The following is a 26,882-nucleotide window of genomic DNA, read 5'->3' as shown; positions in this document are numbered from 1 at the left end:
GTAAACATTGTTAGTGTCTACTCTAATATGACCAGCTGAAAAGAACTGGTTTAAACAAGTAAATGGAAGTACAGGTGAGAGAAAGAAGTTAGATTGTAATATTTGTTAGATTATAATGTGTACAATGTGCAACTGATTAATAAAGGTTTTTCAGATTCCAGCAGATGAATGGCAAAACTCTACCATATTTCATACCTGTTTCCCTCAAGGTGGCTGAAAAAACATGCTGCAGAGATCTTCGTATCATTTTTAAAGGCTATGACTGCATTACATATTTCAATTTTCTCTTTGACTTGAAGACAACCGCATGTAGGTAGTAAGCCTAGTTTATTGTTTCACCATCCTAAAATCTACTGAGAGGAGATGAAATTCTTTGTTTTCCAATTTAACACATTTATCTTGGTAGCCAGTATCTATTTTCTACAAGTTTACCTGTAAACTGACAGTAAAGTTATGCAACAATAGAATTTTATAAAAATTTATTATTTCAAGCTCTAGATCTGGAAGACATCCACGGTATAAAGACACCCAAATCATAAGTTTTAGGATGAAACACACTTGGCTCATGACAGGTCAAGAGACAAGGTATCTGAAGGCAGAAATATAGAACAATAAAAATCAGATTAGGTTTTTTTTCTTTGAATAAATAGCACAAAATTATTATGAACCTGAAAAATTAACCAGTTGGTCAAAAGCTGAGTTGTATTTGAAAGTCTAAACACTCAACAATTGCATTTATCCTCCCAAAGTAAGGAATTTTTCTAATTAACATTATTTCTAAATTAAATGAAGAATAAGCCATTTTTTCAGACCACAGTTTGATTTCCATATCTATGAAATCTCCAAGGTAAAACTGTTTACCAAAAAATTGATTTAGAAGTCCAAAGCTTTCTGAGTGTGTGAAACTGGGAGGATGACACAACATCAGTCTCATGCCTAAGGTTACCACATCAAGCACAGTCCAAAAGGCAGATGGCTCCTTAAGCCCTGGAATGCTGTAAAAAGCAGTATGGAGCAGCAGCAGAACTCACAAGGAAGATACACAAACCCAAAGAAATATTAATCCATGTCAGATCCTTCAAGAATAGTTTAATTTTCTTGAATCTGTCTTCTGAAATTTGTAGTAACTGCTGAGTAATCTCCACAGCAGAGCCACAAAACATTTTCACGTGGAACAAAAATAAACCAAACTCCTCCTTTGTTGAGAATGTTGTGTTAGCTGTCTATTTAGTCAATACAAGATTTAACACCTTTTCATGTTTCCATAAGGCATCCTGCTTTGCATTCCTGCAGACTGCCAGCCTGTGCCACCCCAGCAAGCACACCTCCCCACAATGCTGGAAATAATCAGGCTTCAGCTCCTACAAAAGTAGAGCCAGGGTAAAGGAACAACAGGACCACTCACCTCCTCTCCTAAAAGCAACAGGTGCTGTGTTAGAAACCGCACTAGTACCAAGATGCAACTCTGCAGTTGCTCTGTCTGTACACTTAAGTGCTTGTTTTCTGAATCTGGCAAACAAGGAATTGCCCAGAATTACGCTAAACACTGCAAGAAATTTAAAATTCTTTCTTTCAAAGGCAAAGCATAGAAACACTTTGCCTTAGGACTAAGATGAGGGCACTAAAAATCAAACATGCTACTTCCCAACCTAATGATTTCTTTCATGTTAAAATCTAAGTCACTCACATTTTTGGAAAAGTTCCAATTAAATTTTTAAAGCAGTAAATTCAATCACTATGAATCCTCCACTGCCCTTCCCAATTTCCACAAAGAAAAACTGTTGGCAGTTGAAGCACACCTAAGAGACAACAAACAGCAACAAAGTAAAATAGGGCTAACAAGATACAAACCCACCATTTGTGTCTGGGGTTTTTTTTATGTGTGTATATCTACATGGTGCTGCACAAGACATGCTTATGCAGATAAAGAAGTATTCATCGTTTGCCCTGAACTAAACTCTGCAATTACACTGCACATACAGAAGTATCATGCAGATAGGACAGAGACCAATCTGGAAGTTGGAAGGCACTGCTGTCACATTTTATATGCATAAGGACACCACCAACATGGATCTCAGGATCACATCCCATTTCACAGCAGATAACTTGGCTGGATTTTAAACAGATCATGTACAACTTTATTAGAATAATCAAAATCAAGAAGAAATACTAGAAAAAAACTGTCTTGTTAGAAAAAAAAGTCCCCTAAACTCACTTGGAGATTTTAAGAACTAAGTTTTTGTTTGTCACCAGCTAGCTATTAAAACAGGTAATTTTAAGACAGAAAACACAGTATGTATAGATACATGCTTCTATCTTTTATGTAACTGTTGAAGTTATTCTTCAAACAGAACTATGAAACTCTTGGAAGGATTCTGATAGTATGGTCTGCAAGGCTGTGGCTTCTGTATCAAAATCCTTATTTTGATGGCCAATAGGTGGCAATTTATTTAAATGCTGTAATGTACTGGTATAGCAATGAACAGATGAATGCAGTTGCTATTAGCTGTAAATGCCAAAGGCTTCCAAGTAAAGTCACTCAGGAGAAGCTAAAGCAGAAAGATGAGATGGAGGCTGGGCACAGAAGTAGCTGCAATAGCACAAGGCCCCATCTTGCCTGTGAACGCACCCATTGGGATTCACAGAGGTGGAAACAGACAACTTTTCCCAGTAAACAAATCAGCAAATAGAGCAACAGAGAAGACTGAAGGTTTAAATGAACACAGATGAGGGGGCAACATGACAGAAAATACAATTAAAAGATAAATAAAAAGCAAAAGGTTTCTAAATTCAAAGAATTTACAACTTTACATGGTTCTAAATCGTGCCCCCTCAACTAAAATCCTGTAGATCTTTAGGGCCAGGTCTGTAGATCCTTCCAGTGTGTGTATCTACAAGCAGCTTAAAAAACAAACTAACATTTCTTTCTCCCCACCCCACAGTCCAGCAGTGAGAAACAGCACCAAAAGATGGCAGAGTATAGTCTCAAAAACTGGAGTTCACCTTACTTAAAACCAACTCCTCCTAAATTATGCAGCAAAATTTACACATTCTGAGAAAAACTGAAACGTAATTAAGGATCTGGAAAAGTACACTTGAAAAACAAGGGAACTAAGAGTAGAATACATATGCAATAGCACACAGAACAGACAATATCCAACTTTTAACCATCCCTTTCCATACTCGAAGGAGATGCAGAACCTAAAAGACATCAAATTCAAAAGATCTGATCAGATCTTTCTCAGATAGTAGTTAACTTGCAAGTTTGCTTCTACAAAGAATCAAGACTTTCTCAACTTCTTTCACTTTAGCATGTCATTAAAGTCTATGTTCAATACAGAAGTATTTTAAAGTAATATGGGTTATAACTCCTCATACTTTTGATCTAACACTGAGCTTGTATTACTGGATATCAGAAATAAATCTCCTTTACAGAGACACTCAGCTTTTTCTACCCTGCTCAGGAACATGCAACTCCAAATTAAACAGGGCATGATGAAAGGCCGATGAACTCGATGGAGTTCAGGAGTTTTGAATGTTCTGAAATGGCACATATTACATGCCAACACGACATGAATCATTTCCTCTAGCCCAGGTATTTCACACCACTCTCCTTTTAATCTTCTTCTCTGGATCCTACTAGGATTTATTATTGAGACTACCTATATAGCTAATTGCCATAGCTCAGCTGAAGAGATTTTTTTGTATCCATAGTTCTTCCTCTAAGATCTGCACCATCCCATGCAGTTTCTCCCAATGACGCCAATATTAAGTTTAGCAAGTGACCATCCTCTTTGCAAAAACCTCAGATCTAATTTCTACTCTGTTACAGAAGAATCAAGTTATCATTTCAGAAAAAAGACTGAAGGGTCTTGCAAATAATTTTGAGACCATAATTTTGAGAATAAGGTCCATAATGTCTCTGTTTCAAAAAACAGAAGTTCTGCAACTGTTGAGTTTCTGACAATTTTATGCATCTTAATAGCAAACATCTTGCAGGTGTCTCAATAAAAGTATCTGTAATCCTTCTTTAAAGCCAGTGATTTTTTGTTGTTGTTCTTGCCTCTCCTACTTAAGAACCACTTTGAGCCCCTTCCCAGTCTTACAGGTAAACTTGTAATTCTTCAATCAGTTTAATAAAACACTAGTTAGTACTGGCAGGCTTCTGCTATTCTATATTCCGTCTCTTCCCATCTCAAAAACTTTCTTGCAATGACTGTCACTTGTGCTTGCAAATTAAGAGTGCATAATTTCTAGCTGTTCCTGACAGCCCTACTATTCTGTCAAAACAAGAAGTTAATTTGCTGAATTCCCAGCTCTAGTTATCAACCAACTGAATGAAATGTCAGACATTCTGCAACTAAGATTAAAAGGAGTCAGGTGCACTAGTTGAAAAATGAAGTTGCTAAAGTTAAACAATTAAACACAGTTCAGTTTTTCTTATTTAATAAATTATATAAAAAAGTGAAACTTTTTTACACATTATTAAAAAACAGTTTCTTATCTAACTTCAGCAATAATACAAGCAAAAATGAAATCAAATTTTGGGTGGACATTCCGTATCCCATTTAAGTGGAGTCCAGTGCGCACAGCCTCACAAGTACTGATGATTTTTCACTCCCAGGGTTGGTCTTCTTTGTGCTGTTCTGGTTCCATAGATGACCTCACTGCTCATCTGGGGGAAAAAAAAACCAAACCAAACCAAACAAACAAAAAACAAACCCATATTGCTTGGTCAACATTGAAAAAAAACAACAAAATGTGGCAAGTTTCAACACCTGTTCAAACCGTAAGTACTTTTGTATCATCATACAGATGTTCAATTATGTTTGTCACAGCAACAGTAACATGGCATTTTATCTTTAGCCTTGTAGAAAAAAATGAAACCCGACAGTTTATGCACATACACACACAGAGTACACTTGACAAGAACACTTTTATGTGGTTTACATTTCACTTTTATTTAATCCTCAAAACTGCCCATATTGCAGGGATTCTCTTGATGAAATATGGAACTGAGCAATTAATTCTACAAAATTATGGTAAAAACTTGCTCGTTTTTCTACCTTTATTGCTAAGAAATTTTACAGGTGCACAGTTTGTAAAAATAACCCTTTTAAGACTGAATGTATACACATGCTACAGGATTTTGAAAAATGACATTAGCTTAGCACCTCCAGATGGGGCAAATGCAGTGCTGAACACAGACAGAATGTTTACGAAGTTAGAACTGCTCATTTATTTTACAGCTTCTAAAGGGAAGAAATTGTTCAGTCCTAAAAGGGTTAAATAGAAACCCTAATAAACTTCTTTTTCTAACAAAGCTGCCACTCAATCCCACAGTACAGTGCTTGAAAACAAAGTCAAAAGTCTGGCACAGGAAAGTATACACATTTGTTCAGTACTCATAAACACAGCTGCTTTTGATAGAAAGTAAATAATCTGGTTAATAATTGAAGAGCATCTTAGTTTCAAGATGGACATCTCTATGGAGTCATTTAATCCACAAGTGGGTAGCTTACTTCCAATAGATAATTTGATTCACTAGGCATTAATATTTTCTATATGGGGAATTCATCAATTTATGTCTTGACTTAATGTCTTTTCAGGTAACCATTCTGATTTTATAAGTCTGTGCAATGAAAACAAGTACAGAATACCATTAGTAACATAGTTGTGGGATGCCCTCGGGGCAAGTAATTAGGAAAAACATCAGCAGCAGATTATTAAAGACTATGCTAGTGTTGAATTCTGAAACGCAGTTCCAAGCAACAGAAAACAAGAAAAGGCATAGCTAAATTAGAGCACTCACTTTGCTTCTTCTTCCTATAGTTGGAACTACAACAACATTCTGAACACAGACTCAATTTCTATGTATACAGAATTAACAGCAGACTTAACAGCTAGACTTGAACAGTTATAAGAGTTTCATATTGAAACATTTTATAAGTAGTTTTATCAAAATCTTGAGATATTGTTAATATCTTGAAAATTGTTAACAGCTCACAAGGCCAATATATGTAACAATATCACCCCACAGAAAAAAAGTTCAGGAAGATAATATATCTGAACAACTGGACGTATTAACAACAGTAAGGACCTGGAAGACCATTTCTGTACTACAGAATAACTACTGGCAACAAGAGAGCCACAAGCCAAATGAAAAAATGTGGTTTAAAATGGTCTTGTAAGCAGAATAGGCTCTTTTTTCACCCACTTGGCTGTAGTGTGTAGAACAGCAGATATTAGGATAAATCTTTACAAGTCAAGGGATATTATATCTATTGGGCAAAATTACTGCATGTAAAGAAACTGAATATAAAAAGTATTGCATTTATATGTAAAAAAATTTAAAATAATGAGTATAAAAGCACGTGTCAAGTTCTGAAAAGCTACTTTAAATAGTCTTTGAAGGTTAAAAGGCTTGTTATGGTTTGCCTGCTGTGTGTCTACCATGGTTTCTTGAATACCCTCTAAATCTGATATAAGTATCTTGCTTATTTTAATTCTCAGTCTAATTAGTGATGAAAATCTGTGGCTCTTGAACTAAGCTGTACTGTAAGATATATATATGTGCTTCTAACAAAAACACTGTGAAACGATTCCTGCCACAACACAATAAACCAAAATTTTACAGCACATACAATGGTAAACAGATTTGCAAGTAAATGCCAGTAAACAGTTTAAAACAGAGATAAGGCCACAATGAATCCTGCCCTTGGTCACTGGAATGGAGATGAGGTGAGGCAGCATTCACTAGTGCTAGGAACCAGCATTGCGACTACGTCACGGGAACACGTTTTGTAATTGAGAGTAATGAGTACGAAGGCCTGTGGTAGAATACAAGCACATTTCAGGAGGATAGTGGCACTGATTTTACTATTTGCTAAATATGCTTTATAACCAATTTCTTCCTTTAAACACATTGTTTTCACATATACAACGGAGCACTAAAGCAAACATGTAGAATGGAGCGTCAGAGTACACAAATATGGTGCCGAGACGATGCTTTAAGATGGTGGTGGGTGTTGAAACTGGAATCAGTGGTCAGAAATAAAAACCCAATGAAAATGGTCAACACGTAAGCATGTAAGCAATGCACTGTAGGAAACCACAGGTTCACATTTACACAGCAGTTGTGACTTTTGCTTCAGGGTATAGAAAAGGCTGAACACACCATGAAATTTTGGCTTTTAAAGAGGAAGATCACACTGTCAGAACTTGTCCTACAAGTCTATGCCTAGCTCTGTGACTACAAATGAACTACTGGGGTATATGTTCAAATACAAATGAAGCACGCAGGTCTACAAGGAGGGACAAAACATGGTAAAGTCAGAATGAAAAACAAATGCAACAACCAACAAAGTCAAAGTGCAAATGAGTCTTGAATTTATGCTGGAGAGAAGACTTGAATGTTGCACAAGCTGTTGGCAGGGAAAGGGAAACCCACAGGAAACAAGGATGGGAGGAGTTGACATCTTCATAGTGCTTTTATGATTTTCTATTTGCCCATTTCTAAGTAATAAAATTTACTTCTAGTTATTACTGTATGATCACTTCACAATGAAAGCACGTTCTCAATACAAGTGTTACACAAAAGTCTGGCCTAATTTACTGAACAGTATGAAGAAAAACATGCTTGTTGTGATTCTCAAGTGATGAAGGGCATCACCTACCAATCCCATTTGTAGCACATACTTCTCATGGTACTTTAGTTTCATGCCAACAAGACAGAAGACATGCTGCCAAATGAAGTTATTGGGAACATTCCACTTTTGAAATAAAACATTTAACTTACACTTAATACAAATTATGTACAAGATTAGAAAAACCTGAACAGATCCTGAAACATTTTCAGATGTAATATGACTGAGCAAGGAAGAGGGGGAGTAACCCAGTAACAACCCTTCAAAAACACCAACATATGCCTGTGACATGAACAATCATTAATATGACTGCTTGAGATGCCACTTTTAGGGAAAAACTCATGTAATGTTAGAACCTCATGAATTATCACTATAAATACATATTTAAAAAAGAAAAACAGAAATAACTATTAACAATGAAAACAGAGCACTAAAGTTAACATACATTGCATGTATTGCAGGCAAGGCAGAGGCATTTTTTAAAGCTTTTGCACAGACTTCATATAATCTTAAAAAAAATATGCTGGCCTTTACAAGGTTCTACTTGCTGAAATAAAAACAATTTCAGTCCATAAAAAGTCACAAGACTTCAGTTTAAAAAAAGGAACAGTTCCAGCCACAGACCAAAAATATATATATTTTTTTAAAACTGGAAGAGTATGGTAATTAGATTATACAAGCATGGTCAGGCTTGGAACCTGAATATACTTCAGAGCAAAAGCTCAGAGGAAAAAAAAATATAAACTATTTGGTAACAAAAGTGTACTATATGTTGTGATACAAAAAAGGTATGGTGAAAATGTACCTTTTATACTAAAGCTTATACAAGTTCCTTGGTCCATAAAAACTATGTTGTGTTCATGTTTTCTAGTTTGCTCAACATGTATCCCAGCCACATTTTTGTTTCTTGCCCACTAAAAAAAACACAGCTGAAAAATAGATTTTCAATAAAGTTCTTATGTATCGGATGTTGGTTTTCTCTTTTTTTTTATTGTGGCTTCTGTTTTTAAGATCAGCACTTGCAGGTAACAAGGTTGAAATCATATCACCTAAAATGGAAAAGTGTTTTCCCATGAAACCACAAAAACTGTTCAGTTCTCTTGAATGTAGCACGAAAAGTCAATTAAAGTCCAGACAAACAACAGTAGTTAGGAAACTACAGTTGCTGTAGATGATGTGACGTTGGTGGGGTTTGTGCTGACACTTGTGTAACTTCCCTCACTGTTTGTGTTTGTTTCACTGGAGGCCATGAGGCTTGAGTTGGCTCTGAGGATTGCTCCAGCAGCACTGCAGTGTGGCCGTGGCCCTGGTTCCGGTGTGTATGTAAAGGTAAGGCTGGTGGAGTAAATTATGCCATCGTTACGGACCAAAGTTACTGGAACCTGGACTGGCTGCCGGACCCACCTCCAACCCTCTCGAAACGCAGAAATGTCTGGAACAACACAAAGCATGCTCTCTGCACATCTGAAAAACAGGAGAGTCAACTGAGTACAATGTACTTAAGTTGAAAGAATTCAATAGAACAGAACAGCTCTGTTGGAAGGGGACCTACCATATTCAACTAGTGCACACACCGACCACTTCAGGGCTGACCAAAAGTTACAATCATATTATTAAGGCCTAATTCCCTTTATTTGGTTAAACAGAGAGAGGCTTGGAGCATCAACCGCCTTTCTAGGAAGCCTGTTCTAGTGTCTGACTACCTTCTCAGTAAAGAAATGTTGCCCAATGTCCAGTCTAAATCTTCCCTGGTGCAGCTTTAAACCACTCCCATGTGTCCTGGCACATGATAGCAGGAAGCAGAGCTCAGCAGCTCCCTCTCTACTTCCCCCCCTCAGGAAGCTGCAGAGAGCAATGAGGTCACCTCTCAGCCTCCTTTTCTTTAAACCAGACAAGTAAAGTCCTCAGCTGCAATTCTTTGGGCTTTCCAGCCCTTCACCATCTTTGTTGCCTTTCTCTGGGACATGTTCTGGTACCTGAACATCCTTCTTAAACTGCGGAGCCCAGAACTGCACGCAGTGCTCGTGGTGAGGCTGCACCAGTGCTGACTGTAGTGGGATAGACATCTTTTGACCAGCTGGATGCAGTTTGGCCTCCATGCTGCCAGGGCACATTGCTAAACTCATCCTGAGCCCCTGGCAACCAGCACTCCCAGACCCCTTTCTGCAGTGCAGAAAAGTGTACATTTGAGTGAGTACACAAGTATACATTCTTCAAAGCACCCAGTAAAACACAAACACCATAGAAGTAATAGAAAATATTGTACCTGTACATGGTTTCAGCTTCCACATCCCCAAACCAGACACGTAAATTTGGAGTGAAGTTCTGTCCTGTAAGTTCCAACATTGCTACATCCCCACCACCATTCAACTGGAAACAAAGCAAATAGAAAAAGAACAAGAAAATCCCCCCCCAAATATGTATTATTAAGAATAAACACTCTCCCCTTGGAAAAAAACAAACAAACCAAAAACCCCACCAACCAAAAAAAGTCACAAACAAAACCCTCACATAGAGGTAAGAACTTTAAATAGTGCTGTTTTTATCAGCTGGACAAAACCAAAACACAAACACCATATACACAACTGCAGTATTAAGAAGGAACACATTTAAAAGATACTGCAAATTAATTTGATACCTATGAAGGAATTTCTAAGTTTTGATAATGGTTGCTTAGAATAGATGTCAACAAGGCTTTGAAAACAGAGAACAAAATCTTTCAGAGAAGGTGTTAGGGGAGCTTTAAGTTTTTCCACTGCCAAATGCTGAAGTTTTTTTAGTAAGGTTATCTTTGGTCTATAATTGGCAAGAGTCAAAAACAATTTCTAAATAATCAAACAGAATTCCTAAGGATATCACTACCATGATAGTTTCAGAAATAAAATTCTTATTGTATACAACAATATTAGTATTATTCCTATGATGGATAGGCTCATGTATTCTGAAATGTAAGAAAAAATATTACAACAAAGTAATTTTATTATTTATAAAGCTATAAAGACTGCTTTCCTACAGTATTTCACAAGGGAACCATGAAGGTTAAATGAGCATGACAAAAATAATCTCACAAAAACAGTTTATTTAAACAAACGACTAACTTACTTGAAGACTTTCCACAACAGGCACAGGTGTCACTGGAGCATGGACTGGACCCATCCCCTCATAAAATGTGTATTCTGCTTTGTCTGTGCTAATGATTGTCCAAGAAGCTCCATCATTAATCATTTCTTTATTTGGTTCTTTTGGGCATGGAGTGGCCTTAGAGACAAAGTAAAGTTTAAAATCTGATCTGTTTGTCAAGTCACAGACCTAAAAACCAACTCAGCCAGTAACAATGCCTGTTTTTTCAAAAACATGTTTCCTTATGTTTTCCTCTAAAAATGACCTAGGGAAACCCTCTTCACCTTTCAGAAAAACTACTAGACAACTATTATTTGTGAGAACACCATAACTGTCACCTAGAACACTGTCACCTCTCCAACCTTACATTTGAGTTTTATTTTAGTTCACCTTTCAAAGTATTAATGTTATTCAATAGGCATTAACAAAAACAAACAAACAACCCCCCCCAAAAACCAACCAAACAAACAAACAAAAACCAAACAAAATAAAAAAAACAACTAGAAGACTAGAAGTAGCTGTTTTAAAACAGATCTCTTATTAAGGCAAAATGTCTAAAACAGCTACAGAGTAAACTGGAATACTTTTCATTAGTTATGATTTTTATCTGCTCAAGATTTTTTTTTCTATTTAGAGTTCTTCACCCTCCACAAAATGATGAAAAACACAAGCTTGTACTTCAGCCATTTGTGCAAAGACATAGGAGAGCAGCTGAAATGGCAGCCTTACAAATTAGAATAATGAAATCACAGAATGGCTTGCACTGGAAGGGACCTCAAAGGTCATCTAGTATCTCCCTCTAAATACTACTAAATTAGCATACAGAGACAGATAGATACATAGAAAATACACAAATATTTTTTTATGGCAAAAAAAGCCTCTCTGAACAATTTCACCACCTAGCAACCCATAAGACAATTGTGTATAGGTTAAACACAGAAAAAAATAGGGCAAAAAATTCTAATAACTAGATTCTCTTTCCCTCCATTAAGCTTTAAGGATATATTGGTAGGTAACCATAACCTTCACTCTTCAAAGTGGCAGATAAACTTCAATTAGCATGAATTGTCCATCTTAGATGTTAAAAAACAAAGCTGCATTTTCATGTGGACTCTTCATTCTGGTATGATCATGTAAAAAGCATTGAAAACAGATGATATGGGAAGTGTGTGACATGGACAACAACTACAGCTCTTTTCAAACTCAAGATTCCCCAATGAAACTTCCATCAGAAACATACCGTTTCTGAATTACTAGCCCAGTTTCAAAAGAGGTGCCGTTCCATAGGAACTGTTGTATACTGTTTTGAAGCATGACACCATTCCTATAGGCTGACTGCAATTCTTGTTGGAATGAAATGATATACTTTGAATCATGACAAATAAAACCATGGATATGAAAAAATCAACAACCCTGTAAAAGATCTTTGACTGACTTTTTTCACATTTCCTAAGTCCACGATGTGGAAGGCAAATGCCACAGAATTTGTTCTCAAAATCCTGTTACATCAAGAATCATTTCAGTAACACATTACTCCATCTGTTACAGAAATCTTTAAAAGGTTTCAATTCCTCTTTTAGAGAAGCAGTCTTCCATGTCATTTTCAAATAGAGCTCCAGGGACATTTCGCACCCTTTCTTTCCTTTCATTTTTGAACTAAATTTTCTCAACAGGTGGCACTGGAAGACTAAAATGCCTTAACATCATCCTTAGTACTCATGTACTGTCTGGCTTCAACTGGAGACAGAAATTACAGCTTGGGATCCTAGGGTTGCCACTGACAGTTGTCTGAAACCACCACCTTGATGTGCAGTGGCAGCTGTGAGTGACGACACAGTGTTGGGCACCATCAGAAAACAGGGCTAAGAACAGGCTCTCTGGTATTATTTTGCCAGTGTGAATCCCTTGTTCACCTAATTTCGGAATACTGGGTGCAGTTCTGGTCTCCCTGTCTAAAAAAGTCGTGGGGAAAAAACAGGAGAAGTGACAGAAAGGGCAACTAAAATCACCATGAGTGCTGAACTTATGAGAAGAAATGGAGAAAACTGTGCTTTTCCTATTAGGAGAGAAGAAATTAAGATACTGAATGGCTAAGTGAATGCAGAACTGTTGCTCACTGAATACTACAAAACTGGAAGTAGAAATTGCTCACAGAAATTGTTACATCATTCAAAACAAATACAGCAAACATTTACTACACAGGGAACCTCTTGAACTCAAGGAAACCTCTTGAACTTTCTGCTACAGATTACTGAAGAAAAGGAACATCTGCACATTCTGAGGTTATCAAACCAATGTACACATCTACAAAATGACACTAAAAGACAAGAGTCAGGAAGGCAGCTTTTAACAACACTTGGTACAAGTGTGGATGCTGGCAGAGTACAACTACACTGGACTGTGAAACACAACCAGATCCACCTGCTTCCTTGTAAGCACCAACTCCTGCTGCTGCTGGCAGACTAGACACAGACATGGACTGTCCTCTGATCCAGTAAAGCACGATTCATATCCTCTCTCCATGCTCCAGAACACATGCATGTCTTGAAAGAGATCTGACTGGTGCTTCAGCAACTGAATTTCAAGGTTCATGCTCACCTGCAGAGTTTTTACAGCCTCTCTGCTTTAAGATTCTATGGTCTCTATATAGGGCTATTTCCATTCACCCAAGAGAGAACTGTCACCCTAAAGTTTCAGGATTTTGGGGGTTGGTTGTTGTTATTGTTGTTTTGGTTATTTTGGGCTTTTTGTTTTTTTTTCCTTCCAAACAGTGACCACAGTTTGTCTAGACTCCTACTACAGGAACAGTATACACATGCTGTTTCCCTGGTCTTTGTCTTCTGATCCAAAATAAAAAACCCAGATAAAACAGGATTTCTCTCCTGACATTGGCAGAAAGAGTTTCTCTTCCACCGTAATTTCACCTACCAAAGCATGGCAGCAGTCTGATGTGCAAGTTACCAGATTTTAATCAAGTATAAGCAGCAGGTTCCTCCTCCACTAAGAGAATTCAGGATAGTGAGTGTCCTTTTATCTAACTCCTACCCATACAGAAAGTTCAGAGCTCTAATCAGACTGGGCTCCATGAGTGCTGCTGAAACTGAAGAGGGGTAGGACATCTTGACAGTCCCACAGGCAATTCCAGGATGCTGAACTAAGTCAGAGAAGCAGTTGTTTCTTCATTCAGCGCTTCCCATGCAGTACTCTAAGAATGATTAAATAGCAGGCTGATCCTGAGTTCTTGTAGTTCATGTTTCACAGCTTTCTCTTCTTATTGACAGTCCATTCTCCTTTACAAGAATATATATTGACAGATATGTATTTCTGCCATGTGCTGTGGGTAGAAACAATAGATCTAGTCCCTTCTGAGCCACAAGTCATGACTGTTTACTGAAATAGGAATAAAGCTTCTCATATTCTCTTTCCATTGTCTCAGTTCAGAACAGAACTGAAATGACTCTTTACCAAGCCTTCCTGTTCCTTCCCTTAAATTAAGGGATATCTTCAATGTTAGCTTCTAATTTCCTACCTCTACTTTTCTTACCCAAGAAGGTAGAGCTGTTCTAAGGAAGTCTTGAATCTTTCACAAGCATGGCCATGTTCCTGGAGCACAGCATTCTCTCTCAACACAGTTTGTTATTTGAGCTGACCCCAAAATATTTAAAGAAAATTGCAACACTTAGGTAGTCCTGAACTTGGTCAAAGTTTTCAGAGTCACAGAATATTTGAACTTGGAAGCGACCCACAAGGGTCATCAAGTCCAACTCCAGAAAAGACTAAGCATGTTCAGGGATTGAACCTACGGCCTTGCTGTTTTCAGCACCATGCTCTGACCAGCTGAGCCAATCTCAGGGTCCTTGTTGGTCTGGTAGGAATTACCACGTGGAAGTGCTACAAGCATGCTAACATACAAGAGACGAAAACCTGATGTTTTTCTCCACCTGCTGGAGAAAAAAATATTTCTGAGACAGTTCTATTCTTTACAGACAAATTAAATTTCTGTGGCTTTTCAAGTTACTCTGAGCAACTGCCACAGCTGTCTATGTTTACACGCTTAGCCAAGAGCAACACATGGCAGCTCTGCTGAGTTCATCATGAAACAAGACTATTATCAACTGTATCATTTCCTATTTGCTGTAACCTAGAAAGGGACACACAAATAAGTGCTGCAGCTCCACTAGCTGCATGTCCATGTTGACATATGTCAACATGTTAAGCCACAGTATCATGACCACATGCACAAGTTTCTAGTGTTTCCTTTTCTCCACTGGAGAAACCAGAATTCGTTTTCCAGACAGATATGGAAGAAGACTACGAGGAAAGAAAAACAGATTTGGAAAGGCACGGATAACAATTTGTTGCTTTCCATCCTCTCTTTTCAAAACAAAGTATTAGACTCACATTCAAAACCTACTGCAAAAATGGCATTCATACATATTTTGGGGATACTTGGGAAAACTTTGCAACTACACTTATCTATTAAAATAGTTTTGAACAACTTACTTGAAATTGGATTATTCTCTCCTGGGAAAGGCACAAATACATTCTCTCAGTGTCTTTAAGGTAAAATGCACATTTATGGAGCTGTGATACTGGATCATCTGCATCCAATAATGCCGTTTGTTTATCTACTTTTCGAATTATCTGTGAATGAAAATGGTACATATATACTTAGAACAATTTCTATACTTTATTATATATATACACAGTCAGTAAAGGAAGTGAAAAGTAATTTTTATAACACTTTCATGCCTCACATTTTGATATCAACATTAGATTCGTAATTCTTAATACTTTTGAAACAAGAACACAACATTGAAGCAATACTCAGTACTACTTCAATGTGCTACAGGCATATATATTTTATCTATTTTTACTGAAGGAGTGGGGAAAAAATTGAAGCTTCAGCAAAATCTACTTTTGTTTCATTTCCTGGTGTACAAGAGCAGTTATTAATTAAACTTTTATCTTCAATTATTATTAATTACTTTTTTTAGTAATTAGTATGTTTCTACAGAAGCTTTCACCACTGATAGGATCAACATCATTCTGTGGCAAACTAGTTGCTGAAGGAGAATAATTAAAATAAGGATTAACTAAAGGTATTGAGATGTCCTTTCATACACTTTTGGAAACCACAATCATAACATATCTTATCAGTATTTGGTCATTAAATATTACTTAAAGACGACTGCAAAGAATAACTGTTCCTTACATTTGGCAGTTTAGTGAAAAAATATCTGCTGACTTAATTCAGATCTCTTTTTGCCAATTTATTTCTAGAATCAAATGCTATTCCCTTAGATAGTGAAAATCTGTAGCTCGTAATTTTAACTCAACTCCTAGAAAGAAGTTTAATGCTTTATGCAACACTACCAGATGCAACAGCCAAAGTGCCTGAATATTTCTAGGCTGACAATCAGAAGCCCAACTGTCCTCTGCCATATCTAATTATAATAAAGAGTATTATTAGCAATATAAGTTTAAAGGGTAATTTTTTTCTTCTAAATTCTTTGCATTTGCTGCAAGTTATCTCTTAATTGCATCAGCTTCCATCAGTCCTGTAAGCAGTATGACAAATGTTCCCCATGGCAAACAAAACAGGAACCTTCAGCCTAATTTGTTCCAATCTGTTTCTACTTACAAATAAGGTTTCTGGAATAATAAATGATGGCATCTCCTTTCATCAATAAAAAAGTATTAACATAAAGCCCATAAAAAAGTGACATCCTCTCACTGAATTTCCTGTGCTTGAACGATATCTGTAGTGTAACCAGTGTAACTGCTTTTACTGTCAAACAAAATTTTCATTTTGTACCGTTTACACTGAGCAGGCTGTTTTTTTCTTTTAGCCAAGTTTGGTATTGGGAGAGAAATTCACACTACAGTCCTATCAAAATTAGTCTGGAAAGGGGAACAAAAGCCTGACTGCAGGAAGTCTGTTTTTATATTGGTGCATTCTAACGATTACTTCTACCTAAATTGGAATTAGCAGAGCCTTGCATGAAACTCGTAATGAGCTCACAAATCACAATTTCACAGGAGATCCCATATGAAGCACTATTTATTATTAATCACAATAAAATTCCACCTAGGCTGGCATTAAGTGCATAAAACAGGGAAAAAAAAAATCTGTAATTCTACTTAACTTTATTCACAAAACCCAGTACTGTGTATGCAGAGGTAATTTTTTTTGGTTCACAAACCTTAACTGGTTATTCTAAAGGCAATTCCCACATTTCAGATTTAAAATAGACAGTATTAATAAATATGAAAAAAGTTTTTTGCAAGCTGCTACTGTATAATATATCCTTATATATCCTTAGGAGTACACAGAAGTGCTTTTAGATTCAAATCAGTCGAGCGTTTTTAAAGCTGTGCTGGAACTCAACACATGGAAGAGCCCTACTGGCTGAAAATATTTTACTCATCTATTCAATATCAATATTTGAAGCATTTTGGAACAGAGAAATCTACAATACTGTTTTTAAAATAGACAGATTAACCTATTTTAGAAGGCTTGAATTCTGAAAAATTCCCTATCTTATTTTGCAAGTTGTTCTTTGTTTACAGAAAAAAATCTGCAGATACAAAAATATGCTTTAATTAAAATAAATGCCATTTTCCATAAAAAACATTACCCAAGGGCAACACACAAGGCCAAAACTGTAAACACGGCAAACCCAACTATAGAATTACATGAAGTTGCTATCTATAAATTAATTACAGCATTGGAGAAATGAAACTGTACCAGTCTCGGGAGTGCCATGCCAGTAACTGAGCATACAAGTTTGACAGTCTGCCCATAATGAATGTAGCCATCTCTCACTGTGAATTCTTCTCCTTCTGATTCATCATCATCCACTGCATGAAACAGGAATTTTCAGAATTACTTGTTTTAATCACCATTTTTCTTGATACGAGAAACATGTAACATCACACTATTACATCAAATATACACTAAGTAACAAAACAAGTGTGCATATGGGCAATTAATATGGAGGAAAAAATGCAGGATGTTTTTTTGTGAGGATGAAGGAAAGAAAGCGAAGAAAAATACAGATTTGCTTTTACTTACACAGGTGAATGTAAAATGCTCCCCACTGTTGTGAACTGGCATGGAAATTACCACCTTCTACGTGCAAATATCTGGTGCTAACTGTTTGGGATCGAAGTCTATTAAATAGTGCCACTTTTGTCCCTGATGCAATACATACTGCAAGGAACACATACAGACTTGAGATTATAAAATTACTTCATTAGTACATAGAAAAGTATCAAAAAGTCACAAGTAACATCAACTGAAGAATACTTGAAATCAAGACATTATTATCAAATATGGGTTAATTTAGAAAATATTTATATTTGTGACAGACCAAAAATAGACATAAAATTATGAGTGCAATAACATACATAGTGGCTGTTCTCCAAAGGCATGCTAGCTCACAGAATTCTGCCACTTAGTCAAATGGGCTAGTGCTTGCCAGCTGTAAACTCCTGTTCATAGTTCCCCAACAACTGATTATTTAAGCAGAAGCTTTAGCTTGCCCTTGTGAAGTACTTAAAACAACTTTCAGCAATCATTTGAAGAATATTTGAAATATGAATACACAGTATGCTTATAAATCACAAGCAATTGAAGGGAAGACAGATGTAACTATGTCAAATTATAACCATGCAACTTGTAATGTTCTCAGATCTGAACTTATTTATCATTTAAAAGAGAGAAATGTTAAGTTTGCTCCCCTAAAAAAAAAAAACAGCAACTAAAATTTTGCCATCAGAATGGGCATGTTGTTCTAATTGGTTCATATTTACTATTGAAGAATGCTTGGTTCATATTCACTGTCCATCAAAACTATCTGTCTGAATAAATTCAACAGTGCATACTCTGAGCCCACGGGTGTGAACTGCACAGCAACAGATTGCCTTTAGTCATGTGGCAAGCTAGCGGCCCCGAGATCCACATTCCATAGGTGAATGGGTTCCAGCCCAACACAAATGGAAGAGCCTTTTAAAGCACTAGTGAAGAGAGAGAGAAAAACAAACAAAAAAAAAAGGGTATCTCTTGAGGTGCTCCAGTGGTATGCAGGCAAAAAACGGAGGAGGAAAAGCAAAAACGTTCCCAATTATACATTAGCACCAGAGATATTGTTAGTTGAAAAACATGGTAAGCAAATAAATCTGGGTGAAATATCACCATACAGATTTCTTAAATGATTACTTAAAAGGAACCATGCAAAACAAAAATAAGAACAACATGAAAATGGCATGAGACAGTAAGAAGGTGGCTGTGATGTGACAAAGTGCAGTTTGGATAACATGATTCTACTCATTTATCACAATCTGAAAGCAATCTCTTTGATACTGATCAAAACATTCTAAGCACGAGATCATGGCAATTAAAGAGATCCAAAAGCTTAGAAAGGTGAGGTAGAACACTCTTTATACACTTGTCTACATGAATTCATTCCTTGGAATACATGGGGGTTTGGGTGGGCCTTTTCTATTTACTAAATAATTAACCATGACTGCATAAAACTCAACAAGGTAACCTATGTATATTGGAATATTTTAAAATACATTGATGTGTACAGTTCTAAAATACAGCAAAAAAAAGGGGAGTTGAAAACTTCAATGTATTTCCCTTGTAGTCAGACCTTAGAATACATAACAAAAAAGTAGTATGAAACAAAATTAATTGCTAAATAGAGAAAAAACAGAGAAATACTTACAGTCTGCATTTTTCAGTGACTGTTTCTTTTTAGAGGGTTTGGAGATGACTTTGATCCGTTTGCTGAGGAACACACCGATGTCATCACTATTGCCATAGAACATTTTTACCGATAACATGAAGTGCTTTCTCTTGTCTGAGTCTGATATGTATAATGTTTTGGCAGTGCAATAATTCTGTAGGTGAAAACATACTCTGGTTTGTTTTTTGACGCCAAGCCAGTTCAAGAAACTATGCGTATTTAATTATGAATAATATAGGAAAACCGATGCAATAGTCTCTAAAACAGATGAGAACCTGTTTTTTCCATCTCTTCCCTATGCATTTCTTTTACGACTACTGTTCAGCTTTGTGAAATGTTGCACCCAACCTCATTACTCTCTGATCATTCCAAAGACCCTTACCAGGACTACAAGAGATGACTGGAGACCATTAACTGTGTCAAAGCCACCTGTGAGGGGTCAAGAGCACTACTAAAAAATTACATTTGACATTTGACTAGGGCTGTACAGACTCTGCACTGGGCATGCACAAGGGACTGCCTGTGCAGAAAATGTATTGAGCTAAACTTTTCTTGAAAGGATGGGAAATGATTGGATTTTGAAACACAAGGTAGTTACTTTTGGCTACATGTTTATGCTAGGTGACAAGAGAATTTAAAAAAAATCTCATAAAGAACTTCAATTATTCTTTATTCTTTTTCTATTCTGAATATATGAAGTATTTCTGGTAGACTGTGCTGGAAACACCCGGTAGCTATAAAATACTGTTTAATAAAACAACCAGGTAAAATGAACACTTTTGCTGCTAGTTCTATACCAACTGTTTAAGTCATCAAAAATACCTTAAAAAAATCTTGTAAGCAATTTAAACCCCTGTAAAAATAACCTACTAAATTTTTAAGATGCTACTTCTATTGAATTTTTAGGCAAAGGGACTTAAAGACTACTTTTAGCAGCAGATGCTTTGATATTTCCTTGATAAGATTATCCACTCATGCAAGCCAAGGAGCAGGACAGAGAATTTGGGCCACAAACCATATTTTAGTTAGCCACTGATGCCTACCAAATAACCTAGCAGTTTACTGAGTCTGCATCAACAACCTACAAATTAAATGTTAGTACCTTGCTATGACCCTATAAGCGAAAACCAACTTGTCCTAAGGATTTTGAGGGATTTTTTTAAGCCATTATGCAATACCTAGAAAGAAAATGATTCAAAAATAAGAAAGGGCATTACTTGAAATATGCACCATGCAGCTATACTATCCTTTGCAGTTAATTATCTTAGTGGTTTATTACAGTTTTTCTACCTTTCCTTCCAAGTTCAGCTGCTGCATTTCTTGGTCACTGTTTCCTATCCCAATAAAGGCGCATGGTTGTGACTCCTGCTCAGTGCAACCATCCCGCTCCATTTGCTCTTTTTTTTTCTTCCATCCACTGCCCATGAGATACACACATGGAGGAGGACAAAAGAACCTGAAAACAAAGAACACATTATGGAATTAAACACAGTTTTCCAGATAAACAAACTGATGTGTACCCAACACTTTTACATTCACACTTTGCACTTAAGTTTATACAGGCATGCCCTTCATTTGTCTTGAAGGTTTTCTAAAAAGTAAATTAAAAAAAAAAGGCAAGGAAAATCAGCAGTAGATGCACCATTAGTGAGAATCTTTCCAGTTCAATATATTCCAGGTAACAGTTTGCATCTCTACAAAACACCTTACAAAGAGATTCTGAAAGAAAGGAAAAAAGGCCTCAAAAGTTATTATAGTCTTTTTCAGGTGCTTAACATGATGGAGCAATTAATACACACAGAACAGTTCCACAAACTAATTTAAAGGACAACTGCTGACTACAATTCCTAAATGCTGAAAGTTTTGTCATAAGCAAGAAGGGAGTTTACTCTGTCCACACATAAATCTCTCCCTAGTTTTTAAACGGAATAGATAATTTTATATCTTCATCAGTAAGTATAAAAAATTAGACCTAGTTTTCAGCACCACTGACTCTAATCAGTCGAGATGCTACTTATAGCAGTATGTTCAAAATTAAACTCAGTATTGTAATACAATGCATTGGTCTTGAAGTTTCTGCAAATTGTTAAAAGCCCAAATCCTGAAAAGGTATGGTTTTAGTTAGCAAACAAGCTACTGCGTTTTTATCATCATTTCACTACGATCAAAGATAAAGAGGAATGAGTACATCCAGTTGTGAGGTAGCTAAGGAGGCATGTAATGGAGAGGAACATGAAAAAGCTTTTAATTATTTTATTTATTTCAGTTTGGAGAGTAGTTATTATAATTTGGCACTTCTGCAACCCAACAATGACTCCTACCTTACAGGTGAGGCTTTTCTGGTTTTATTTTGTTTTTTGTTTTTCTTTTTTTTCATTTTTTTTTAAATTGGGCTTGGGACAACTGAATTCCTGGCAGGGGGAGCAGGCTCCATGCTGGGGCAGCAGCCAGTTCTGCTGGTGGGCAGGAGCTGTCAGGGCAGGGAAGTAAACTCAGCTGTGGGCTGAAAGTCATGGAAAATGATCAGAGGACAAAATTATTCAGTTTCTGAAGTGTCTATGGGAGTCCTGTCAAGAGAGGTCAGTGCCAGGTAACCAGTTGGACTTGATGATCTGAGAGGTCTTTTTCATCCTAAATGATTCTTATTTCTATTAAACACCATTAATGCTAGCTTTAGTATGAAAATTTAGTGTAATGCTTCTATTTATCTCACCAATTCAACATTATTTTTTTTTCAACATGATCACATGTATGTAACAGATAACTTTTTTTAAGTAACAGAATTCTTAATAGATTAAACCAAAGTGCTGTTAATAATACCATAATTAAATACACATATTAAGAAAACATATAAATAAGTGCAAATATTTGTAGTATTTTTGATTAATGGACACAAATAATGTATATTCTCTGTCAGAGAAACAAATCACCAAATTTTAAGTCTTATTGGTATTTAAAATGTCTTAGTGGTTATGAAAATGAACAAAAATTTACTGCCTGCAGGCAAAAAAAACTCCTCAAACCTTCTTTCTTGACTATAAATCTGCAGTCAAAAATTTTCATTTGCATTTGTTCTATTTACAACACAGCAAAGTAGGTGTTACACCAATAGGTATACAGCTGAAATATTTATGAACCTCTTTCAAAAGTATCATGGTCATCATCAATAAGCTATTCATGATGAAGAAGTTATACACGGATTAAAAATTAAGTGTCAACCTTTATTAACAGAGCAATACTTTGGTAAAAAAAAAAAAACAAACCATCAAACAAAACCAAAACAAAAATCCAACAAATCCCTTTTATTCTAAATATTACACCATAAGGAACAGGACACATTATCCTTCTTTCCTTATGTACTCTTCTTACTGATCAGAACACAAGAAAAAAAATCCCTCCTTTTTTTCATACCCTTTCTCATTTCAGCTTTATTCTAAACCAAGTCCTTTGAATAACTACAGCCACTAGATGGCAATAAAGACCTGTAAGAAACAAGGTGTAACCCACTGATTAAGAGAAATCAAACCACAACAAAAAGCACTCTTAAAATTAGAACGCAGAGGAAAAATGTTTGAAAATTTACTGAACAAAGAAACTTTTAAAGCTGTTAAGATTTAAGTTTGGTTAAAACTACAAATATGAAGAAAGACTCTGGACACTCACAATTTAAATGGGTTTTCTTTCTTATGTATCTACCTCTTTTTCAGCTTTCAGGCATAGATAGCTACAGTCTTGGGTCTTTTTAACTTCATATTTACCATTCCACGAACTCATGTACAGAAGAAATTAGCTATGGATATTCTATCCAATACAGAAAAAGTGAACCAGGTTTGAACTTCGAAAACACTCTACTAAATCAGATAAACATCAAAGAAGAGAACAATATTCCTACAGTCAATTCAAGTCAATCAATACAGAGAAAATGTGGTACTTCAAGCAGAGAAGCTACTCCAACTGAACTTGCAAGGAAGCAAGGGCTTAAAGGGAAATAAGATCCACTCATGTCATTGCAACCTCGTCCAGATGCACTCAGCGCTCTCCTCAAACCACAGGCTTCTGTCACAAAGGTTTGCTTTTTCAAATCATCCAAGTCATCTCTGTGGTCATCTTATAGAACTCTTTGATTTCAGGAGAATTCATATGCTTTTTCTAGCTAGTTGGTAAATTCCAAGTGTTTGCCAATTACCCACACTGTTCTGAGAATGAAACTGCTCAGCAATCTTTCTTCATAGGAGATCAAAGAACTGACAACATCCACTAAAGAACTCCATGTGACAACAAACAAACAATCATTAGGTACTACAGTGCTAAGGACAAAGCAGTAGAGCCATGGAGTAAGCCGTGGAAAAAGCTATGCTCTCAATAATTAATTTTATGCAGAGGCACACTCAGTTCAGAGAAAGGAAGTACTTGATCAGAAATTACAGGAGCTCCTTCACTAACAGCTGTAAAACAAGATGCAGCCACAGTGTTCTCATGCTAATCAGCAGTGACCATGTTTAACTCTGAGCAGCACAGTCAAAATCCCTATCTGGCTCACAGTCTTCAGATGAACTATACCTTGGAATCCAAAACACTTCAGTCCTTTAAACTGCTGGATGCTCACACTGCTCAGACTTTGGAGAGAGATGTCTCAGTCAATGTAAAATATGGAAAACAATACAAGAAGTGCAAGCCAAATACCCACACTCATCAGGACTAAACAGCACCTGAGTCTCTATCAGCTGAATGCCTTTGAAAGGTGACAGTCATCCAACATGAAACATCAGGCACGAAGTCTTAAATTCAACTAAAGCCCATCCTGAGCTCCTTACCTCCTGGCTTCTTTGTGAAGCTAAAAACCACTGACTTTGTTAAGTGCAAGGCTCATATGAAGGGATGACTCAACAAAGTCAACTCCTTTCATTCCTGTTGCTTGAAAGTACTGAAAACTCTCAAATTAACCTAGAAAGTCTGCATCCATGAACCTGGAATAGTGTTATTAAAACAGGCCACACTACATGAGATCTACACCATCTACAGTAAGCTTTTAACAGAGTATTTCACCATCTAGTAACACTCATCAAAACACTGGAAGGTAGTTATTGTGCTAACCTTTTAATTATGATGTGCAAACTTTGCTAATGGCAAGTATTTTCCATGACCTCGCAATAAGCAAGACTTAAATAAAGACTGGAACAAGAGGTGGAAGTTTGTCTAGGTTTAAGTTCTACATTTACTTGAAAGAGATGTCCAATTTAAGAAATAATTCCTTTTGTAGCTTGAATTCCTCATTACAAAAGTAATGCAAAGTAAGTTATTCTTTAAATAACCAGATGATATCTATGCCACAATGAAACCCCATGGGAAACAGGGTATTTGTCTACAAAAATGGGTATAAAATAAGTTTCTTTCTAAGATGTATGCAAACCAACTCACTTCAGAAATGGTAGTGAATGCAAAAATGATGAAAACTTGACTGCAGAGTTGCATAAAGCAGCATTAAAACTTTACTAATTTTGCTTACTCCAGAATTACGAAGAAACAAAGGCCACAGTTTGCTATAAGTAAAGTCAAAAGTTTAAAAACTCAATAAAAAAAAAGAAAAGAATAGCAGGAATATAATAATTCACCATTCAGCTTTACTAAGTACCTTAGGGCACACATGGATCCAAGGATTTAATAACTGGAACTTTCCTTTATGCTGATAACAACAGGACATCATTACTGATGCTGACAGTCTGGGAACTAACAGAACTGTATTAGAGACAGTCAACATGCTAAGTTACAGCTTAAGAAAAACTAAAATATTTAATTGAAAAAATGAAACTTTAGTATGTATAGGACAAGAGGGAACAGGCATAAACTGGTGCACTGAAGTTCCACTTGAACACAAGGATGAACTTTTTTACTGTGCAGGTGACCACACATGGAACAGGTTGACCAGAGAGGCTGTGGAGTCTCCCTCACTGAAGACATTCACGAACCATCTGGATGCAATCCTGTGCCATGTGCTCTAGGCTGGACCAGATGGCTCCCCAAGGTCCCTTCCAACCTGACTGATTTGGTGACAGATTCCACATCTTCATTTCATACCCATACCACAACAGCAATCATTCCAGCACCATACTAACTGATAACCAACAAGGGACTATTTTCATTCCTAATCTTCTTTTATAAAGCTTTCAAGTTTTCTACACTCATTTGACATGCTTCTATTCTTAATTAGATGAATGAGAGATAACCTGCATGAACAAATGCAACTGTTAGGTTGCATTATGGATTAGGTAGAAACTCATATATGAAGGAGCATCCTATTTGCTTCTACTAGTCATTCAAAAAAACCATCACACAGTGAAGACTGCAAGAGAAGACTGCAGGAAAAGCACCTTTGCCTAAAAAGCATTCATTCTCATGTATTCTCATTCATTCTCATGTATTCCTGCAAATTTTGTCCCTTAGTAAAGTACCTATAATTGCAACTCGTACTGTATTGATTTTTGCAAGGAAATGTTTATCATAAATACAGTCATGATTGACCTATCATTGTTTTTAAACTTATTACAGATGTGGTTCAGAAACTTATCTTAATGAGCCTAGCAATTTCCCTTTCATATTAATGTTAAATTATTCAGAAAAAAACTTCTCTACAAGTATTCACTGTTGATCACCTCATTTACTCCAACATTAAAATGGAAGGTTTAAAATGAGAACAATTGCCTAAAAAGGCAATTGAAGAAAAGCTTTGCCCATAGATAGGGAACCTCTTGGTAGAAACTGTCCTCACTCCATTGAATGCTATAGGTTTGCAGTACTTGTTACAGAATGAAATGATTTAGGAGGAAGCATTTTATGTTTCTTCAGACTACAGTGCAATCTGAGCAAGTCTGCAAAGCACTGTGCACCCAACTACACAGTATAGTTTCCTTAGTTCCCAGCTGTAGACAGACTTCAGTACAGCATGAAAAGTTACCTTTTTTCATTTCCATAGGATTTCTGTGCAACTTTCGCATGGAGTATTAGCACAGTTTGGTCACCTCGCTCCTTCAGGTAATTTCGCATTGCTTCCCTAAAAATCAAAACACAAATATAAGCTTTCAAAGTTCCTTTGGTTTTGTCTACAACAAACAGACAGCTTTAGGGAAAAACCCCAGGACCTGAAATTCCAAAAAGGCCATCACTAACAGGGTCAAGATGTGTTTGCTCACTGTTTAAGCCAATTACACAGGAAAAAGGAGTAACCATCCTACACAAAACTAGCAATATGAGGTCTGTGATCATTTACAAATACTACATTTTCTAGAAAAAAAAATTCTTGTGATGTAAAATCATACCAATGCCAGTAATTATACCATGTTTAAAGTCCTGTTTCATTAAGCAC

The 26,882-nt window shown here is 36.4% G+C and overlaps 1 protein-coding gene across 4 annotated transcripts in view; it reads right to left on the bottom strand.

Annotated features, from left to right (window-relative positions):
- Positions 1-4,429: 4,429 nt before the first annotated feature.
- Positions 4,430-26,882, bottom strand: part of RBPJ (recombination signal binding protein for immunoglobulin kappa J region) — a 141,082-nt gene continuing 118,629 nt past the window's right edge. For all 4 annotated transcript variants that reach the window (XM_068188821.1, XM_068188823.1, XM_068188824.1 and 1 more), the window contains exons 3-11: positions 26,475-26,570; positions 20,813-20,978; positions 19,502-19,676; positions 17,845-17,982; positions 17,518-17,630; positions 15,270-15,410; positions 10,749-10,904; positions 9,913-10,016; positions 4,430-9,110 (exon numbers count right to left, since the gene is read on the bottom strand). In XM_068188821.1, coding sequence (XP_068044922.1) covers positions 8,795-9,110; positions 9,913-10,016; positions 10,749-10,904; positions 15,270-15,410; positions 17,518-17,630; positions 17,845-17,982; positions 19,502-19,676; positions 20,813-20,978; positions 26,475-26,570 — 1,405 coding nt within the window. In that variant the 3' untranslated portion in view covers positions 4,430-8,794. The remainder of the gene's footprint in view (positions 9,111-9,912; positions 10,017-10,748; positions 10,905-15,269; positions 15,411-17,517; positions 17,631-17,844; positions 17,983-19,501; positions 19,677-20,812; positions 20,979-26,474; positions 26,571-26,882) is intronic.

Source organism: Anomalospiza imberbis, chromosome 4 (assembly GCF_031753505.1).
Source record: "Anomalospiza imberbis isolate Cuckoo-Finch-1a 21T00152 chromosome 4, ASM3175350v1, whole genome shotgun sequence".
NCBI classification, from domain to species: Eukaryota; Metazoa; Chordata; class Aves; order Passeriformes; family Viduidae; genus Anomalospiza; species Anomalospiza imberbis.
The sequence above is the reverse complement of the archived record's forward strand: the minus strand, read 5'-3'. Positions and strand labels throughout refer to the sequence as shown.